Source organism: Rhinopithecus bieti, unplaced genomic scaffold, assembly GCF_001698545.2.
Source record: "Rhinopithecus bieti isolate Rb0 unplaced genomic scaffold, ASM169854v2 scaffold_12642, whole genome shotgun sequence".
Lineage (NCBI taxonomy): Eukaryota > Metazoa > Chordata > Mammalia > Primates > Cercopithecidae > Rhinopithecus > Rhinopithecus bieti.
Genome location: NW_016807465.1, coordinates 1,814,677 through 1,837,035, shown reverse-complemented (window position 1 = coordinate 1,837,035; position 22,359 = coordinate 1,814,677). Strand labels below are relative to the sequence as shown.

The 22,359-nt window shown below is 38.1% G+C and overlaps 1 protein-coding gene across 1 annotated transcript in view; it reads right to left on the bottom strand.

The window, feature by feature from the left end:
* DIPK2A (divergent protein kinase domain 2A) overlaps positions 1-21,877 on the bottom strand; it is a 28,652-nt gene extending 6,775 nt beyond the window's left edge. The window contains exon 1 of the mRNA XM_017882283.1: positions 20,682-21,877. Coding sequence (XP_017737772.1) covers positions 20,682-21,338 — 657 coding nt within the window. The 5' untranslated portion in view covers positions 21,339-21,877. The remainder of the gene's footprint in view (positions 1-20,681) is intronic.
* Between the last annotated feature and the right edge of the window lie 482 nt (positions 21,878-22,359).

The window sequence follows — 22,359 nt, the reverse complement described above, 5'->3', positions numbered from 1 at the left end:
AATCTGAAAGTATTTACGCTTTCCCTTATCTTCTTCACTTGTGTAAATGTAGTCAACCAATCCTTTTATTTAAACCGATAGCACTGCAGCCTATTAACCAGCAGTTATTTACCAGGCATTAGGAACTGTGTTATGGTGGCAATTAAGGGTGAACCAAACAGTCTCCATTTAGCCATGGGCTTTTATGTTAGAAGAGCATGCAGACACCAAACAAATAATTATGAATATGAAAAGTGTTAGTTACTAAGCAGTGGTGCAGGTCCCAGGGGAGCATTTAGCAGGGGCCTTACCTAGTCAGGAAGCAGGTGGGGTGGAATTCAGGGAAAGATTCTTGAGAGGTGTCTCTTACCCTACATCCAAAGGTTTGGAAGGGACAAACTGATATCCTATTAATGCAACCTCCACTCTGAGCACATCTGGTCCAAGTTTATCTTGTTTCCCTTTCCCAGCCATATTTTCTGTTCTCCTTGGCCCAGCCTCAAAATTATTCTCATCTTAGCAAGGTTTTCTAATGGATTTTAAAACTACTGGGAGGATTATCATCCTAAATCAAAAGAAAAGTGCTCCATGACCACGAACACTCATTTTCACCTTAAGTAAAATAACAGGCTTTATCTAAGGTACTTTCCACTGCTAAAATACATATTAGAAAATGAACATTGGAGAAAAAAAGGAATCAATAAATGTGTGTGTTCTGACTGATCCACCAACCAGCCGTTCCCCCATCTCTTCCCTCTTCTCGGGCCTCCCTGTTCCCTGAGACCCAACAATACTGAAAATAAGCCTATTAATCCTACTATGGTCTCTAAGTAAGCAAATGAAAAGAGTTGCAGGTCTCTCATTTGAAATCAAAAGCTAGCAACAATAGGTATAGTGAAGAAGGCACATCTAAAACTGAGATAGGCAGAAAGCTAGGCTTCTTAACCCAAACAGCCAAGCTGTGAATGCAAGGGAAATATTATCAAAAGAAATCAGAAGTGCTACGCCAGTGAACACACAAATGTTAAGAAAGCGAAACAGCCTTATTGCTAATAGGGAGAACGTTTTAGTGATCTGGGTAAAAGATCAAATCAGTCACAACATTCCCTTAAGCCAATACCTAATCCAGAACAAGAACCCAACTCTCCTCAATTCTATGAAGGCTCAGAGTTCAGAAGAAAAGTCTAAAGGTAGCAGAGGTTGGTTAATGCAGTTTAAGGAACAAATTCATCACCATAATATAAAAGTGCAAAGAGAAGCAGCAAGTGCTGATATAGAAACCACAGCAAGTTATCCAGAAGATCTAGCTAAAATAACTGATGAAAGTGACTAATCAACAGATTTTCAATGTAGATCAAACAGCCTTCTATTGGAAGAAAATGCTTCCTAGGACTTTCACAAATAGATCTAAGAAGCCAATGCCCGGCTTCAAAGCTTCAAAGCAAAGGCAGAGTCTCTTGTTAGGGGTTAATGCAGCTGGTGACTTTAAGTTGAAAACAGTAATTGTTTACCATTCCAAAAATCCCAGAATCCTTAAGAATGATGCTAAATTGATTTGCCTTCACTCTATATATGTAACAAGAAGGCCTGCATGACAACACAATGGTTTACAGCATCCTTTACTAAATATTTTAAGCCCACCATTGAGATCTACTGCTCAGAAAAAAAAGATTCCTTTTGAAACACTGACAATGCTCACTGACAATGCACCTAGCTACTCAAAAGCTCTGATGGGGGTGTGCAAGGAGATTCATGTTATTTTCACGCCTGCTAACATCCATTCTGCAGCCCACAGATCAAGGAGTAATTTCAACTTTCATGTCTTATGATTTAAGAAATAATATTTTGTAAGGCTATCACTGCCATACATAGTAATTCCTCTAATGGATCTTGGAAGAGTAAATTGAAAATCTTCTGAAAATAGTTTGCCAATCTAGATACTATGAAGTGTATCTGTGATTCATGGGAGGAGGTCAAAATACCAACATTAACAGAGTTTGGAAGTAGTTGATTCCAAATCCCATGGATAACTTTGAGGGGTTCAAGACTGTAGTAGAGGCAGTAACTATAGATAGAGTGAAAAGAGCAAGAGAACCACAATTAGAAGTGGAGTCTGAAGATGTGAACACTAAATTACTGAAATCTCACGATCAAACTTGAAAAGAAGAGGAGTTGATTCTTATGGATGAGCAAAGAAAGTGGTTTCTTGAGATGGAATCTACTCCCGGTGAAGATGCTGTGAATATTAGTGAAATGACAACAAAGGCCTTATAATATGACATAAACCTAGTTGACAAACAGCAGTAGAGTTTGAGAGTACTGACTCCAATTTTGAAATTCTACAGTGGGTAAAATGCTATGAAAAACATGGCAAACTACAGAAAAATCCTTCCTGAAAGGAACAGTCGACTGATGCAGCAAACTACATTTGTCATTTTATTTTAAGAAATAACTGTCATAGCCACCCTGATCAGTCAGCAGCCATCAACATTGAGGCAAGACCCTCCACCAGCAAACAGATTACAACTCACTGAAGATTTGGCTCAGATGATCATTAACATTCTTTAGCCAAAAAAAAAAGTATTTTTTAACTAAAGTATCTATATATTTTTTAGACATAATGCTTACATACTTAGTAGACTACAGTATAATGTAAACAGAACTTTTATATGCACTGGGAAACCAAGAAATTCACATGACTCACTTTATCATGATGTTTGCTTTACTGAGGTGGTCTGGAACTAAACTCTTAATATCTCCAAGGCATGCCTGTATCAATACTCTATTGCTAGAAACTGAACAATCTACATACACTTAGTGACCCCAAAGTCAGGCTCCTATTCTTGTATCTCTTAGGAAAACAGGCAATATTAATTTTGCCCTGAGCTTTATAAAACTGTCACAACTCAATATCCTTGCATTAAAATTTTATCAACTTTAAAACAAAAAACAAATTGAGAATTATACTTTCTCCATAATTACCAATTTCAATTGCTCCCTTTCAACTATAACAATGCACAGTATCTGTACTTGTTCTTTGTGTATATAACGTTTTTCTCTTAAATTTTAATATTGTAGCTTTGTGATGAAATCCTAATTATGTAAATGAAAAACAGATACATATGAATCATTAATTATAGTAATTTAATTGATTCCATTTTAGTTAGGAGGTCATATGTACTGGTTCTTTAGAAGTTAGAGGTAAACACATATCTAATTTTGTGCCTTGCCTGAGAATTTCAAAATTTATTTTGGGAATTAGAAAAAGAGATTACTTGTGTCCAATGTGCAATACAAAAACTGTTGAAGAACCAAACAGCATTCTCAGCTATTCCCCAACTTAAAATACCTCCGTGACCTTGAAATTTTGTTAGACAATTACAAAAGATTTAACTATTTCCCAGAAACATTCATGTATAAAGACCCTGACATAAAAACGAAAGCACTAAAACAAGAAATATGTAAGATTACATAGTTTTGTCATGCAAAAAATAAAACAAAAAACTCCTCCATACACTACTGGTATATTATTCACATGCCATATTGTAGAACAGATACAAACATATCTTTGTGAAAATAAAATGGTCTTTGACAACAGGAGAAATGAAGAACAAGGCCAACATCTGCACATGTACAAATGCTTGTTTTTGGAACCTTTCCAACTGACAAACGGCAGTCAAAACTACACTTCATTACCCAAGTTCCCCATAGAAGAGGGTAACATATATGAGTAAATGTCACACTGAGCAACTTTATATTCATAGAGTGCTTTCTGACAATGTTAACTGAAATTCTGTTATGCCTCATTTTAAGAAGAGCACTATAGTTCTTTCATATAGTTTGCTACCTAATCTTTCAGAAGAACTTTAATAAATGAATTCACACCATTTGCTCAGATGATAAAAATTTTTAATTGTCTAATCAAAAGTCAGATTTCATTACTGATAATACAATTCTATGGAACACACTGTAGTCCAAAGAAAATCCTCAAGGAAAGCCAAAATATTTGTAATTTGTGATTAATGCAATTCGGGCTTAGAATCAAATTACCATGGTCAAGCAGAGTTTGAGACAAAATTTATATACGTTAGAACTTGGATTTGTTAAACGTATCAAGCAGTAAGAAAATAACTTATTCCTGATTACCAAACTTCCACAGTGCATAAAACACATTAGGTAGGACAGAAAGTTTACTGCTAAGGTCTACATTTTTCTATTTAAAACAAAATTTTAAAATCAGATTTTTCAGATTGTCTAGCACAAGCATATAGTTTAAAGTAATAAAACAAAATGTGATTTTAATAAATTATGTACAACTGAACAAAATGTACAAATACTTTTCAAATGAAAAAAGGAACATTTAAATTTAGAATGATATCAATCCTAACTCTGGATTGGAGGCACGTCACTTAATTTTGCTAGGCTTTTAATCAGGATTGTATATATGACATAAAGTGAAAACGTAGAATTTTTTAAAGTAAATATTAGTTAAAGGTTGTACAAAGGCCCAAAACAATTATATATTTACTTTTCTATAACTGTATTTTTTTAAAAAATTAAGTTGGTAATAACTAAAGAAGATGTCTTTAGAAAAGCAGCATGGTTAACTGCTAAGAGCTGAAAAAATATTAAATGCTTTCACTTTTAATTTTAAAGCAAAATCTGTTTTGAATTTGAAGCGTAATATAAATCACGTCTAGGCATCTTTTTTAAATTTGGTTACAAAACCACAACCTACTTCTTGGATAGCATACAACTCAAATAATACTAATAACAATATTGTACATACTGACAGCATCTGAAAGCCAAGATTTCAGAAACAAAACCACTAACGTCGCCTTAAGAGAAGGTGATATGTAATGTATGTAATCAATATTAAAGACTGGAAAATTTGGATACTTTATACTCTTTATAGGAATACAATATTTCATAAAATTTCTATATTTAATGGCCAAAATAGTATATAAGTAGAAAATGAATCTTAAATTACAGTGCTAGATTGTGAAGTCCCTTCCACCCTTACATCTCACTAGCTATAACGATGGCAAAGCAGTAACTTTTCTGAGCTTTGGTTTTTTCCTCTGTAAAACTGGAATATTTGTATCACCATATTCATCAGGGCAATCTAAGGATCAAAGAAAAAAAGATATGAAAATGAATGAACGTTGCACATTCAACACTATTCAGTAAGGAATTGTTTACCGAAGTATTTACACTTTTATCATTATAAAGTTATGGGATACATGTGCAGAACGTGCAGGTTTGTTATATAGGTAGACACGTGCCATGGTGGTTTGCTGCATCCATCAACTTGTAATCTATATTAGGTATTTCTCCTAATGCTATCCCACTCCCCAGCCCCGCACCCCTGACAGGCCCTGATGGGTGATGTTCCCCTCTCTGTGCCCATGTGTTCTCATTGTTCAACTCCCACTTATAAGTCAGAACATGCAGTGTTTGGTTTTCTGTTCCTGTGTTAGTTTGCTGAGAATGATGGTTTCCAGCTTCATCCCTGTCCCTGCAAAGGACGTGAACACATTCTTTTCATGACTGCATAGTATTCTATGGTGTATATGTGCCACATTTTCTTTATCCAGTCTATCACTGATGGGCACTGATTGGGTTGGTTCCAAGTCTTTGTAGGGCATGTCCACCCACGCCCAGCTAATTTTGTATTTTAGTGAGACAGGGTTTCACCAGTTTGGTCAGGATGGTCTCAATCTCTTGACCTCATGATCCGCCCGCCTCAGCCTTCCAAAGTGCTGGGATTACAGGCATGAGCCACCATGCCCAGCCATAAATGTCTTCTTTTGAGAAGGGTCTGTTCATATCCTTCACCCACTTTTGATGGGGTTGTTTTATTCTTGTAAAATTTGTTTTCCTTGTAGATTCTGGATATTAACCCTTTGTCAGATGGATAGATTACAAAATTTTCTCCCACTCTGTAGGCTGCCTGTTNTGTCTAGCACAAGCATATAGTTTAAAGTAATAAAACAAAATGTGATTTTAATAAATTATGTACAACTGAACAAAATGTACAAATACTTTTCAAATGAAAAAAGGAACATTTAAATTTAGAATGATATCAATCCTAACTCTGGATTGGAGGCACGTCACTTAATTTTGCTAGGCTTTTAATCAGGATTGTATATATGACATAAAGTGAAAAACGTAGAATTTTTTAAAGTAAATATTAGTTAAAGGTTGTACAAAGGCCCAAAACAATTATATATTTACTTTTCTATAACTGTATTTTTTTAAAAAATTAAGTTGGTAATAACTAAAGAAGATGTCTTTAGAAAAGCAGCATGGTTAACTGCTAAGAGCTGAAAAAATATTAAATGCTTTCACTTTTAATTTTTAAAGCAAAATCTGTTTTGAATTTGAAGCGTAATATAAATCACGTCTAGGCATCTTTTTTAAATTTGGTTACAAAACCACAACCTACTTCTTGGATAGCATACAACTCAAATAATACTAATAACAATATTGTACATACTGACAGCATCTGAAAGCCAAGATTTCAGAAACAAAACCACTAACGTCGCCTTAAGAGAAGGTGATATGTAATGTATGTAATCAATATTAAAGACTGGAAAATTTGGATACTTTATACTCTTTATAGGAATACAATATTTCATAAAATTTCTATATTTAATGGCCAAAATAGTATATAAGTAGAAAAATGAATCTTAAATTACAGTGCTAGATTGTGAAGTCCCTTCCACCCTTACATCTCACTAGCTATAACGATGGCAAAGCAGTAACTTTTCTGAGCTTTGGTTTTTTCCTCTGTAAAACTGGAATATTTGTATCACCATATTCATCAGGGCAATCTAAGGATCAAAGAAAAAAAGATATGAAAATGAATGAACGTTGCACATTCAACACTATTCAGTAAGGAATTGTTTACCGAAGTATTTACACTTTTATCATTATAAAGTTATGGGATACATGTGCAGAACGTGCAGGTTTGTTATATAGGTAGACACGTGCCATGGTGGTTTGCTGCATCCATCAACTTGTAATCTATATTAGGTATTTCTCCTAATGCTATCCCACTCCCCCAGCCCCGCACCCCCTGACAGGCCCTGATGGGTGATGTTCCCCTCTCTGTGCCCATGTGTTCTCATTGTTCAACTCCCACTTATAAGTCAGAACATGCAGTGTTTGGTTTTCTGTTCCTGTGTTAGTTTGCTGAGAATGATGGTTTCCAGCTTCATCCCTGTCCCTGCAAAGGACGTGAACACATTCTTTTCATGACTGCATAGTATTCTATGGTGTATATGTGCCACATTTTCTTTATCCAGTCTATCACTGATGGGCACTGATTGGGTTGGTTCCAAGTCTTTGTAGGGCATGTCCACCCACGCCCAGCTAATTTTTGTATTTTTAGTGAGACAGGGTTTCACCAGTTTGGTCAGGATGGTCTCAATCTCTTGACCTCATGATCCGCCCGCCTCAGCCTTCCAAAGTGCTGGGATTACAGGCATGAGCCACCATGCCCAGCCATAAATGTCTTCTTTTGAGAAGGGTCTGTTCATATCCTTCACCCACTTTTTGATGGGGTTGTTTTATTCTTGTAAAATTTGTTTTTCCTTGTAGATTCTGGATATTAACCCTTTGTCAGATGGATAGATTACAAAAATTTTCTCCCACTCTGTAGGCTGCCTGTTCACTCTGATGATAGTTTCTTTTGCTGTGCAGAAGCTCTTTAGTTTAATTCGATCCCATTTGTCAATTTTGGCATTTGTTGCCATTGCTTTTGGTGTTTTAGTCATGAAATCTTTGACCATGCCTATGTCCTGAATGGTATTACCTAGGTTTTCTTCTGGGGTTTTTACGGTTTTAGGTCTTATGTTTAAGTCTTTAATCCATCTTGAGTTAATTTTTTTATAAGATGTAAGGAAGGGGTGCAGTTTCAGTTTTCTGCATATGGCTAGCCAGTTTTCCCAACACCATTGATTAAATAGGGAATCCTTTACCCATTACTTATTTTTGTCAGGTTTGTCAAAGATCAGATGGTTGCAGATGCGTGGCATTATTTCTGAGGCTTCTGTTCTGTTTCATTGGTCGATATATCTGTTTTGGTACCAGTACCATGCTGTTTTAGTTACTGTAGCCTTATAGTACAGTTTGAAGTCAGTCAGCATGATGCATCCAGCTTTGTTCTTTTTACTTAGCATTATCTTGGCTATACGGGCTTTTTGGTTCCACATGAAATTTAAAGTAGTTTTTTCTAATTCTGTGAAAAAAGTCAAAGGTAGCTTGATGGGGATAGCACTGAATCTATAAATTACTTTGAGCAGTATGGCCATTTTCATGATATTGATTTTTCCTATCCACAAGCATGGAATGTTTTTCCATTTGTTTGTATCCTCTCTGATTTACTTGACCAGTGGTTTGTTACTTCTCCTTGAAGAGGTCCTTCACATACCTTGCAAGTTGTACTCTTAGGTATTTTATTCTCCTTGTAGTAATTGTGAATGGGAGTTCACTCATGATTTGGCTATTATTGGTGTATAGGAATGCCTGTGATTTTTGCACATTGATTTTGATTTTGTATCCTGAGACTTTGCTGAAGTTGATTATCAGCTTAAGGAGATTCTGGTTTGAGACGATGGGGTTTTCTAAATATACAATTATGTCATCTGCAAACACAGACAATCTGACTTCCTTTATTCCTATTTGATACCCTTTATTTCTTTCTCTTGCCTGATCGCCCTAGCCAGAACTTCCAATACTATGTTGAATAGAATGGTGAGAGAGGGCATCCTTGTCGTGTGCCAGTTTTCAAAGGGAATGCTTCCAGTTTTTGTCCATTCGGTGTAATATTGACTGTGGGTTTGTCATAAATAGCTCTTATTATTTTGAGATACCTTCCATCAATACCAAGTTTATTGATAGTTTTTAGCATGAAGGGGTGTTGAATTTTATCAAACGCCTTTTCTTCATCTATTGAGATAATCATGTGATTTTTGTTACTGGCTCTGTTTATGTGATGGATTACATTTATTGATTTGCATATGTTGAACCAGCCTTGCATCACAGGGATGAAGCCCACTTGATCATGGTGGATAAGCTTTTTGATGTGCTGCTGGATTCAGTTTGCCCGTATTTTATTGAGGATTTTCACATTGTTGTTCATCAGGAATACTGGCCCAGGAATATTGGCCTGAAATTTTCTTGTTTTGTTGTGTTTCTGCCAGGTTTTGATATCAGGATGATACTGGCCTCATAAAACAGGGAGGAGTCCCTCTTTTCCTACTGTTTGGAATGGTTTTAGAAGAAATGGTACCAAGTCCTCTTTGTACTTCTGGTAGAATTCGGCTGTGAATCCATCTGGTCCTGGGCTTTTTTTGGTTGGTAGGCTATTAATCACGCCTCAATTTCAGAACTTGTTATTGGTCTATTCAGGGATTCAGCTTCTTCCTGATTTCATCTTGGGAGGGTATATGTGTCCAAGTATTTATCCATTTCTTCTAGACTTTCTAGTTTATTTGCATAGAGATTAGTATTCTCTGATGGTAGTTTGTATTTCTAGTGGTCTATTTTTTTAAATATTTTCAAAAAACCAGCTCCTGGATTCATCGATTTTTTGAAGGGTTTTTCATGTCTCTATCTCCTTCAGTTCTGCTCTGCTTTTAGTGATTTCGTGTCTTCTGCTAGCTTTTGAATTTGTTTGTTGTTGCTTCTCCAGTTCTTTTAATTGCAATGTTACGATGTCGATTTTACACCTTTCTCGTTTTCTCTGTGGGCCTTTAATGCTATAAATTTCCCTCTAAACATCGCTTTAGCTGTGTCCCAGAGATTCTGGTATGTTGTATCTTTGTTCTCACTGGTTTCAAATAACTTATTTACTTCTGCCTTAATTTCATTATTTACTCAGCAGTCATTCTGGAGCAGGTTTTTCAGTTTCCACGTAGTTGTGTGGCTTTGAGTGAATTTCTTAATCCCGAATTCTAATTTGATTGCACTGCAGTCTGAGAGACTGTTTGTTAAGATTTTCATTCTTCTGCATTTGCAGAGGAGTGTTTTACTTCCAATTCTGTGGTCAACTTTAGAATAAGTGCAATATAGTGCTGAGAAGAATGTGTATTCTGTTGATTTGGTGTGGAGAGTTCTGTAGATGTGCATTAGGTCCGCTTGGTCCAGAGCTGAGTTCAAGTCCTGAATATCCTTGCTAATTTTCTGGTCGTTTATCTGTCTAATATTGACAGTGGGGTGTTAAAGTCTCCCACTATTATTGTGTGGGAGTCTAAGTCTCTTTGTAGGTCTCTAAAAACTTACTTTATGAATCTGGGTGTTCCTGGTATTAGGTGCAAGTATATATAGTTAGCTCTTCTTATTGCATTGATCCCTTTACCATTATGAAATGCCCTTCTTTGTCTTTTATGATCTTTGTTGGTTAAAAGTCTGTTTTATCAGAGACTAGGATTGCAACCCCTGCTTTTTTTGTTTTGTTTTGTTTTTTTGGCTTTCCATTTGCTTGGTAAATGTTTCTCCATCCCTTTATTTCGGGCCTGTGTGTGTCTTTGCATGTGAGATGGGTCTCCTGAATACAGCACACTGGTGGGTTCTAACTCTATCCCATTTGCCAGTCTGTGTCTTTTAATTGGGGCATTTACACAATGTACATATAAGATTAATATTGTTATGTGTGAATTTGATCCCATCATTATGATGCTAGCTAGTTATTTTGCCCGTTAATTGATGCTNGTCTAAGTCTCTTTGTAGGTCTCTAAAAACTTACTTTATGAATCTGGGTGTTCCTGGTATTAGGTGCAAGTATATATAGTTAGCTCTTCTTATTGCATTGATCCCTTTACCATTATGAAATGCCCTTCTTTGTCTTTTATGATCTTTGTTGGTTAAAAGTCTGTTTTATCAGAGACTAGGATTGCAACCCCTGCTTTTTTTGTTTTGTTTTGTTTTTTTGGCTTTCCATTTGCTTGGTAAATGTTTCTCCATCCCTTTATTTCGGGCCTGTGTGTGTCTTTGCATGTGAGATGGGTCTCCTGAATACAGCACACTGGTGGGTTCTAACTCTATCCCATTTGCCAGTCTGTGTCTTTTAATTGGGGCATTTACACAATGTACATATAAGATTAATATTGTTATGTGTGAATTTGATCCCATCATTATGATGCTAGCTAGTTATTTTGCCCGTTAATTGATGCTGTTTCTTCACAGTGTCAATTATCTTTACAATTTGGTATGTTCTTGCAATGGCTCATACTGGTATTTCCTTTCCATATTTAGTGCTTCCTTCAGGAGCTCTTGTAAGGCAGGCCTGGTGGTGACAAAATCTCTCAGCATTTGCTTGTCTGGAAAGGATTTTATTTCTTCTTAGCTTATGAAGCTTACTTTGGCTGGATATGAAATTCTGGGTTGAAAATTCTTTTCTTTAAGAATGTGGAATATTGGCCCCCACTCTCCTCTGGCTTATAGGCTTGCTGCAGAGAGATTCTGCTGTTAGTCTGACGGGCTTCCCTTTGTGGGTAATCCGACCTTTCCCTATTTAAAATTTTTTAATAACAATTCCAGACATTCATCAAGAGAGATGCTTATTTTCATGCACCTACTAAACACCTACTAAAACAGCATCTACAAATAATGAACACTCTTCCAAATAGAGTGAAGAATCACTAAATTAGAGAAACATCTTTACTGAGCTCTAGTAATTTCTAATTCATAATGAAATATATAGACTAGTCACTAAACCTGTAAAACCACTGATGTTATAAGAAATGTAGAGAGCATCTACAAGCACTAAAATGCAAGAAATTTAAAACTGGAAACATGTACACACATAAACACAATATTTTAACTGGCTTTTTATTACTGATAAGCACAAATCAAATTCCAAATGCTGAAATAACCTATAATCTACCAAGATCAAAATCAAATATTTTATGTGATCAATAAAATAAATGTAAAATCAAAGAAATTTAGAGTTTAACAGTACCTCAATTGTAAACCCCGTTCAATCTTATTAGTACAGTGTTAAATGATTTACCTAAAGTCACACAGGTAGTAAGAAGCAAATTTAGGCCAAGACTCTTTGCAAGAGTCAAAATGGATTCAAAAGATAGATTAATACAACCCCCCTCAAGCCAATATCCTTCTGTTGAAGTTAAACTTTATTAGTTTGGGGTGGCTTTTTTGTTTTTTTTTGTTTCTGCTTTTGTTTTTGCTTATTTACCATCTGTTTAAGAATTTTTCAGATTTTATAAAGGTAACAGGTTATATATTACATAGCAGCATTCCAGAAGCCATTATGCTGGAAAAATAATGTAAGATTGATTATTTACCTTAAGTGATCTCCACCTAGGCTGAGACCTAAAGGATGAGTTTAATATTAAGCAGACTGGAGATGGGGCAGTTTAGGCACATGAAAATCTTCTCAGAAATGAATAAAAGACCAAAGCAGCTGCAGTGAATGAAATGCATGGAGAAATGACTTGAGGTAATGGAATCTGGAGAGTGAAGCAAGGACCAGATCATGTTGGGACTTACAGAATCAAACAGAAATCTTCAACACAGGCTTTACAGCGTGGTCTATATGTATGTCATGCAAAAACAAACACATGTCAAAATCTTAATGTTCAAGATTATCTTACACACTGAAATCAAACAGTATGCTGTGGTGTATTTATTCTAAAAAAAACAAGTCTTTAAAATATCACAATAATACCCTTTGATCAATATTCATCATCCTGCCAGATTAATAAGGCCATTTCATTCTATCATGCTATAACACTGTCATGAAAAAGGTGGACATGGAATATATGAGTAAAGATACATAAACAAATACATTTTGGTTTCATTTACTTACAAACAATAAATGACATGAGACTAATACATTAAAATAGAGTCTACTTAAAAATGCTTGCATTCTTTTTTCTCCTACATGACCAAAAATATTGTATACTAAATTTAAAGATCAAAATTCCTTTTACACAATATAAAATATTTTATAATACTTCATTACCTCATAAGATTCCATTAAAAGGAACATAGCTTTGCAGTTGGCCTTAAGAGAGAAAATAAATACAGACCAAGAGATGTGTTACCATGCAAGACTGATTTTTGTTAAAGTTGAACGTTCTTAGTATAAACAAACTAACTTCAAAGAAACTATTAATAAAACATACAATCTAAAATGTGAATATCGATTTTCTACATAACTGGCATTTCTACAAAAAAATTAAAAAGTTTAAGCTTGAAAACACTCTTACAAAGTATTGTCATCAAAAGGATGGAAAATGCTTACAGGAGCCAGGCATGGTGGCTCACGCCTGTAATCCCAGCACTTTGGGAGGCCGAAGAGGGCAGATCACCTGAGGTCAGGTGTTCAAGACCAGCCTGGCCAACATAGTGAAACCCGTCTCTACTAAAAATACAAAAAAATTAGCCAGGCGTGGTGGTGTGCACCTGTAATCCCAGCTACTGAGGAGGCTGAGGCAGGAATTGCTTGAACCCGGGAGGTAGAGGTTACAGTGAACTGAGACCATGCTACTGCACTCCGGCCTGGGTGACAGAGAGAGATACCGTCAAAAGACAGAGAGACAGAAAAGAAAGAAAGAACTAAAGTTTTAAAATTATTTTTTAAAGCCCAAATTTGAATGAAATCCCATTGTAGGAACACACATGTTGTAACAGCTGTTCATAAAGATTAGTCAACTGTACTGGTGACAGACTAATGTGTTCACAGTTTGGTGAACTGTCTGGAGGGGGAGATATAGTAAAATTACTGGGATGATTTAATGGTTACTGAATTTTTGCTAAAATTTCTCTAAGATCTTAGCTTCTTAATTTATACTGCTAAATAGCAGCCAAAATCCATGGCAAATACTGTAGAAGCTTAACAATTTCAAGATTTTAAAGTCCTAGCATATGTCCCATTTATTTCATGAAATAATTTTCTGAATGCCGTTTTCCACCCACCTCAAATTCCAACAATATTAAGCAATGCCTTGAAAATAGTAAAGTTGTGTTATTTTACTGAATATCATGTCCAACAGCTGTATCTAAAATTGGAAACTGATGTCAAAACACATTTTTAAAAAACTAAATTTAACAGAAATACATTATCTTTAAGAATCAATTGCTTAAGAAATGCTGCCCCACCAAAAAAAAAAAAAAAAAAAATCACTTGTTCACAAGTTTTAAATATGCGTAAGTTTACTAGTCTCAACTGACCCTTACTGTGTCCCAAGGGTGTACAGATCAGTTCCTGGCACTATTAACCAATTCCACATAATTACTGTCAAATCTTTTCACTTCAGAGTTAAACCCCCCAAAAAGCGTTAGAAAGAAAAAATACAAAGAAGACACTGAAGCATCATACTTACTTCAGATTACAAATATTTTAAGATTCTGTCTGAGTCGAAGTTCCAGACTTAACCTGTTTTTTTGTACTACCATTTACAAACATACTAAATAGAATTATTCAACTATAATAATGATTTACAGAGAAAAAAAAGAAACTATTTGCTTTTTATTTCTTAATCCTTATCTAAACCCTCTTTCCTACCATATTCATTCTATTCAGTATACTTCATATGAGACAAATCCCTAACCCCCTTTTAAACTACTATTCTTAAAAAATTATAGCCTGAATAGGTACATATGATGTATGTATATGTAAGGACGGTGACATTTCAATGTCTGCAATGAGAAAAGTAGGATTTTTACATTTCTAAGACAGACATCAGCATAATGTACTAAAGAACTTTTAACTATTATAGCTGACTAAAAATGGAATAAGCTGATTTTCAAAGACATAATACACTGTAAAAAGCTTTACAGCTGAAAACATTTAACAGATATTACTTGAATAATCCTTTCTCCTTTAATCTTTAAAACAATCCTGTTAAGTAAGTATTAACAACCCCATTTTACTGATGCAAAAAACTTAGAATCTGAAACATTAAGTGACTTGCTCAATACCATCCAACAACTTTGTGGTAATACAGAATGTGAACTGGATGCTCTATCAATACTGTCTCCTCCACCCTTCCTCCCACTCTCCACCTCCATCTATTGGCAAAAATCTCTGAAACTTTCCCTGGTACCATTCCTATCAATATACAATGATATGTCCATCCTTGAGTCATATGACAGTGTATATATACACCTTTTGTACAGGGCTTATTACATTACATGGATTGTGTATTAATTAGTCACTTGTGTACCTACCTCCTACATAGTAAGCTACTTGTTTCCTAGGGCCATTTTTCCATCTTTTCAATCCAAATGCCTTGTCACAGATTGTAAAATGAACACACAAATTCAGTTCTTTTGATTATAAATTCGAAGAGTTCCCAAGAATTTCACAGACAACTTATCACCTATACTAACCTCACCTTACACTAATAATTTTCAGTCATTTTACAACTATTTTCTAAAGTTCATCAAGTGTATTAGAAAAATGCTAGATTTAAATTATAAGGCCATGATTTAACATATAAGTAATGAGTGAAAGTGAAGAAAGAAAAAGTCAGCATTCTGTGAAGAGTCAGCAGCAATGACAGAAAAATAGGAAGTAAGCCAGAGACCACAAACCAGAAAAACAGAATAAAATCCAGTTTGACAATCCCCTGGGAAGCTGGACACCCATGTCCAGAAGACCTATAAAAACAAGCTTTCTATTTCCCAACATGTGTGAAGAATATGTGCTAACCTATGCAATGGAAATATAAAGAATAGCTCAAAGACTAGACAAAAGTATATAAAGGACAAAATTCAGAATGGTCAAAAGATACGGATACGTCCAGAAACTAGACCAGGATGCCAAATGACTTTGCTCCACTGATTCGGAAGTGATGCTTTCTTAAGGGTGATTACCTGTTTCTAGGGTCTTTCTAAAATAAAAGTCCCCACCCCTTTTTGGACTTGAGGTACACAGAATTTTTATTATTTTGTTTGATTATCTTGAATGGCAATCAAAAGTGTACTGTCAATGGACTCTCAGATGAAAAGCCACAAAAAGTCCAAAAACTTACAAAATTTACTAGATTAAAAACTGCTCTACCAGGAACCATCTCCAATGTGTTTTGAAGCCGAAATCTAGGAAGACAGTAACTAAAGAAACAGCTAGTGAAGGAGAAGTAGGTGGTTCCTTAAGCTGTTGTTTGAAAAGAAACTCTTGAGACAAAATCTGGAACATCCTTTTGCACACTACTGCCTCACAAGATCCTTGGCTACCCTTAACTCCACATATTTCCCCTTAAAGGAAGGTTTTGGTTTTGGTTTTGTTTTAATCTGATTTCATGTGTGTAGGGGGTAAGAAAAAAGGCTTGAAAGAGAGCATCCAACTCCCAATCCCCTTTCAGAAGAGCTTAATTAAACCCACTCGTTAAAGTCAAGTTCAAAAGAAAACAACAACAACAAAAAACTCAAATTTCTCAAGTCAAGAGTTTGGAAGCCCCAGAATGTTGGGGCTGAAAAGAGCTAATCCAATAGTTTCATTCTATAAAGAGGGGAGTGAGTCCAATAGTAAAAATCTATCAACTTTTCTAAAGTACCAGTAGCTAAATAATCTTCTATTTGTTTACTTCAAAACTCTATTTTACCAGTGAACTTAAAAAAATATGCTGTTCCCTATATAAATTACTTTTAAGGGGAAAAAAAAATTGGAAGTTTTCTACAAAAAAAAAAGTAAAATGGACAAAATCAGTATAAAGTATGGCTGATATTCAAAATCACTGTTATTTTTAAGGTGATCCATACTCCACATGAGCTTCAAAACAGCTGATCAAATGCACCAGGCAGTTAAAGTTACCTTGAGTTTATTCAATATCTAACATTTATGGAATGCTTACAATTTGTCAGATACTACGTGAAGTGCTTTGTATGTATTACAGCATTTACAAGAACAGAAAAACAAGCTTAAAAGCCATAGCTTAATGATAGTCACATACTATAAAAATAAAGTAAATCCTACTAAAATCATGATTCAGAAAATGTAAGGCAAATGAAGTTCCACAAATAGTAAAACTCCCAGCTCTTCCTCCTAAACAAAGAACTTTCTCCATTTCCTACAAACAAGACCATCTTCACTACATCCAGGTTATAAAGTCAGAGAGATTCTATCTGAACTTCAAGAAATCCAGACAGCATTTCTCTGTCTCTTTCTGTAAGTTCAATAGGTGAAATACAAATGCTGATAGAAAAGTTATCAACAATAACTTGTCATCTTGCCAATTACTTCAACTCAATTTTTGAATACTCCAAGATTCCTATTTACACAATATAAAAATCAATATAGTTCCTCTCCTCCATTTTTCTCCATAGTCTTACAGTATACTTGACACTAACATACACCTCTTAGTAAAGTAAGGTATTAAAAAAAAAAGAGGGTATTAGAGCAGAAGATAAAGGTACTACTAGCATTCTCATGTTGCTTGATGTTTATAAACATTTTTTTTGAAGATAATAATTCTATGAGTAAACTGTTGCAAACTAGTGAAACTATCCAACAATAGGAAGAAAGCCGTACTCTCAAGCCATTTCATATGCGGAAATTTATATTACAAATCTATACAGCCTTACATAGATAAGGTACGTGTGTACACATCTTACAGACACTTAATATCTTTCACCTCTCCTTTCAAGGCATAATAGCAACTTCAAATTTTACTGTTTTTTTCAAATCAGAAGAGGTGAGTTTAATGAATTAAATTCATAAGTATTTTTCAGTTCTTTCTTAACCACCTTATCAAAAGAAATTTTTACATGCTTATACTGAAGCATTCTTACTATACTGGAAGTTTTGTTAAGAATACTTTGACGAAGTCAGTTCGAAGACTTTTTTCCCCCTGAAGTTGTTAATTTTGGACAATGTAAGAAAATCTAGTTTGTGTCACCAGCTGTCCAAAATTCGTCAAGTAGCTCCCTCTCCTGGAGGAAAAAAAATGAGTTCCTCTTCAAGCTGTAAAACATTTGTACTCTTAAAAAAAAATTTTTTTAATACATGAAGCAATAAACAGCCAAATCTGAGTTTTTCTATAAGTATCAATTAATATCCCAATATTACTGTAAACATCTTTAAGCAGTTTTATAGAAATCTGTATAAATACTAAAAATGTAGTTTCCTAGATAACAAAGGTAATGAACATCATGATTTGACTTACTGTACAGCAACCTTTGTACTTGTTCACAGAATGTTGAGATACCTTCCATTTTGGTGGTTTTATACAATCATCAGTCCTCAAGTATATTGTTCAGACTTGTAAATTCACTAGCTTTTACCAAAGATCAAGTGATTCCACAAAGAAAGCAGCAGCTCTACGAAGACTCTTACTTAAAAATATCTTCTTCCTCTACTTGCTTGTTAATCCAGTTTTAAAAAGATAACATGCCTATATGACTGGCTGCTACTAAAGACCCCTAAATTATACTACACTGTACGTAATTAACTATAATTATAATACATATATTAGTATTAGTACTATTCTTGGGAACTGGGTTGTGTAAATTTAAAATGTAATTTACAAATCTCACACTCTAAAATGTGGCGACATGTTTCATCACATACTAAAAACAAATTCTTATCCTATGGCCCATCTATTTACCCACTCAGAGCAATTGTGCCATTATGTGTCATATATAAGAAAATAATTGTGCATTTTCAAAAAAGGCTGTTTCATCACTAAAGATGAGAAGAGATAAAGAGTAAGTTTGAGGGAAAAGTTAAACAGAAAACAAGATACAAGCACACCATCTCAACTACAAAGTAAACTGAGAATGCCATGGTAAGTTCAAACTTAAAAAAATATAAAACCTTCCTGCACAAAGCACAAATTTACCGTAGCGTAAAATCAGATGCCAAAGTTTCTCAAATTCAATGCTATGACTACACTTACAAAGAAGTGGCTACACAATGCTCTTAAAATATCAATTCTACTATTAGTTGTTACTAGTACACCACTATTCAAAATTACCTAATAAAAAAATCTTTCAGTAGGGACGCCAGCATTTTAAGTACAGTAAATGTATATTACACTAAGATAGCTCTTTGCTAAATTTTTGGGTCTCAGAGAATTTGTCCGGGTATCTACTTCAGCAAATTGCTAATACAATCTCCATGAACCAACCTTGTTAATATAAACAAGGCTTTTTTTCTTTTTTTAAAGATAGCTTAACGAGAAACTTCAGTTCAAGTGTATGTACATCATAGATATAGGCTAAACCTTTAGAGACTGACTAGTTTGGGAACTACTGAATAAAGAAAATTTCACGGAAAGTTTAACCAGTTTTATGCATCCATTCAGTTAGGAGATACAGCAGTATTTAAAATACACTCCGACTTTAAAATTAACACAATACACATAGCCTCTGATGTCCTGAAATTTACTAAGACCCACACTAAAGTTTCATTTGAGGCAAAATATTTGTTTTACATTATTTGGCTGAACTAATCAAACGAAGCTGGTTTCTTTTGGCTAAAATGGACAGTGTGGAGCTTGAGAAAAGAAAGTAATATAAATAAATCTGCACTTTCATATTAATGTATTTTAGATTAAAAAAACAAAAACAAAAAACAACAAAAAAAAACACCCTGTACAAACCCTCCAGCCCTCAGTGACATTCTTAGCAACCCAGAAAGAATGTGAAGTATACCAAAATTACTCGTGAACTTTAAATCATTTTTTTCTCTTGTCATGGAAAGGAGCACGATAACTTTTCCTGAAGACAGCAAGAGAAACCACAACCCCACAGCTGTAATCACTGTTCAAGGACACCGCACTGAAGCCGGGTGGGAATGTGCAGAAACAAGTAAATACTCCGAAAGTAAAGTGTTTTGTTTTTTGTTCTCTTTTGATGTCACCAGTAAAAGATTCCATCCTATTCCCCTAAAAGACACATTACTTTTCAGAATAAAGTCAGACGAAAGCAAATAACGCAATTGGCGAAAGGCAAGAATCTCCTTCCCTGATACTCGTTCTGGCCTAGTATTTCATCTCCCTTCAACTAGATTACCAGATGAATACGGCAGGTCACAGGATCAGGATGAAAATGTCCTCCTGGCCTTAAGCCCTCCCAGCCCCAAGTCCGACGCTGCCTTACTTTTCCTGTTTCTCTGATTCTAATCCCACCCAAAGCTCGGCTCACGGATTAACCCCACCCCGGCCACTATCCCATTCTCCGACTTCATCCTCCCCAACTTGTCCCCGAATTAGCTGTCCAAATGACTGGTAAATGAGGGAAAACAAAGACTCTGAGACCGAAGTTAGGCCAGCCACCAGCGCCAGAAAAGAAGTGCGAACGCGGTGTAAAACACTTCAGAAGAACTAAGAAAGGGTTCAAGGGCTCGTGAACAGTCTGCGCCGCGGACCTGCAAGCCCGGCAGATAAAAGCAGAAAGGCAGGGAAGCGAGCGGAAGGAAACTCGCGGTAGAGACATTTTGGGGAGCGTTAAGAGACGCACTCCCTCTGGCGTTGAGGGATCCGCAGTCAAATCCGAAATGCGCCCGAATCTAGGTGACAAGAGGATACTCTCCATCAGCCGGGTCGCCCTCGGCCTCCCTACACAGCCCCGGGGCTCCCCCGGAGCCGCCCCTTCCCAAGCCTGCAGCCTGGCCCAGCCGGGCCGAGTCCGAACTGGCGGCGGGCGCGGGCGGAGCCACTTCTCCCGACTCCGGTTCCCACGCGCAGCCCCTCCCAGGACGCCCCCCGCCCTGGCTCCGCGCCTACCTGTAGCACCAGCGGCTCGGGGTTGAAGGCCAGGGTCAGCAGCAGCTGCATGCGCTCCGAGTCCTTCAGGTTGCGGAGCAGGAAGCTGCCCGAGTCCTTGGTCTCAGCGTAGCGGCGCACCAGGCGGTCGAGAAGGCGCTGCGAGGGGCAGTGCACCAGGTCCGACCAGCCCTCCACCGCCTCGGGCGTGAGCAGACGCACGTCGCCGTTGAGGCGCGCGAACTCGGTCCGGGGCATGGCTTGCAGCAGGTCGCAGCGGGGCCGGCCGGTGGCCCGCTTGCAGATGCTCTGGTCGAGCTGCGCCAGCTCGCGCTGCGAGCCGAGGCGCTTGAGCACCACTCGGCGGCGGCCGCCCTCGCGGGGCTCGCCGTACTGCGCGAAGTACACGTTCTTCACGTTGAGGAAGTCCAGCAGGCGCAAGCGGCCCCACGCCTCGAACACCACCTGCCCGTTGAGGAAGCGGCGGCACCAGCTCGTGCCGAAGCACGCCGGGCACTTATTGAGCTGCAGGAAGCGCCGGTCGGTCAGCTCGTTGCGCTGCCAAGAGGCGAGCAGCGACGGCGAGTGCAACACCATCAGCACCAACAGGCTGCCCAGCGCCGCCAGCTTCAGGGAGCGGGACAGGCGGCCCAGCTTCGGGGGCACCAGGCGCCACATACCGCCCGCCCGCCTGCAACGGGAGGGCGAGGGCACCCCCGGGGCGCCCCCGCCGCGCCAAGACCCGGAGAGCTACCGGCAGGAACCCCGGGCGAGAGAAGGAGCGAGCGCGGGGGCTGGGGTGGAGGGCGGAGTAGGTGTGTGAGAGAGGAAGACGGGGAGCGGGAAGACGCGGGCCTGAGCGGGCTGCGACTTCTCCTAGTCAGTAGTCTCCACAACTCTCGAGCTCCCTCCTCCTAGCTCCCCGCCCTCCGACTCCGGCGGCGTCTCCTCCACGCCAGCCAAGTTATAGAGGAGCGGGAAGGGGAGGGAGCGCGGGGGCCCGACGGCCGCGCGCCCGTGCCCGCGCGCACGCGCACTGCCGGCTTGGCACGAGAGCTGCGGCGGCAGCCAGCCACGACGAGTGGGGTCTGCGAGGAAAGGAGGGACTCACGGAAGGGGAAGACGAGCTGGGATGTCTCACATCCACAAGCGGGAACGCACGTCCCAGAGCCGCACACCCTCGCTTGTGCGCGTCGGCTCTCCTGAGACTGAAAAGGGGGGCCCGGGGGCGGGGCCAGAGGGGCGGAGCTAGCGCGTTGCGCGCCGCCCGGAAAGCGTAAGCGCGGGCTCGCCGGAGGGGCTGTGGGGGCGGTTCAGTGAGGGCGAAGCTCGGGCTCTTGAAGTCTGGGCCTGAACTCGCGGTTTCTGGTTTCAGAAAGACTCTTAGATACAGTCATCTTTTCTGATTATTGTGGTTTACTGGTGCCTGCCTTTTACCATTGTGGAAACGGCCCTTTAAGGGAGGAGGGAATAAGAATGAACTGAGGAAGTCTATTGCAGTTCTTTTCCTCCGAACGGCGCGCGAGGCGGAGGCAGAGCTGGCGCGATTGCCTCCCCCGCCTTATATGGGTTGCTTGCGCGCCTGGGGGCGGGGCGAGGCCGGGGAGTGCCCGACGGGGCTTGTGTTCCCCCCAGCTCGTGCGCCTCACGGTAGGGGGTGGGGACTGCGGGGACACGGTGGGAAAGGCGCGAGTGGTGG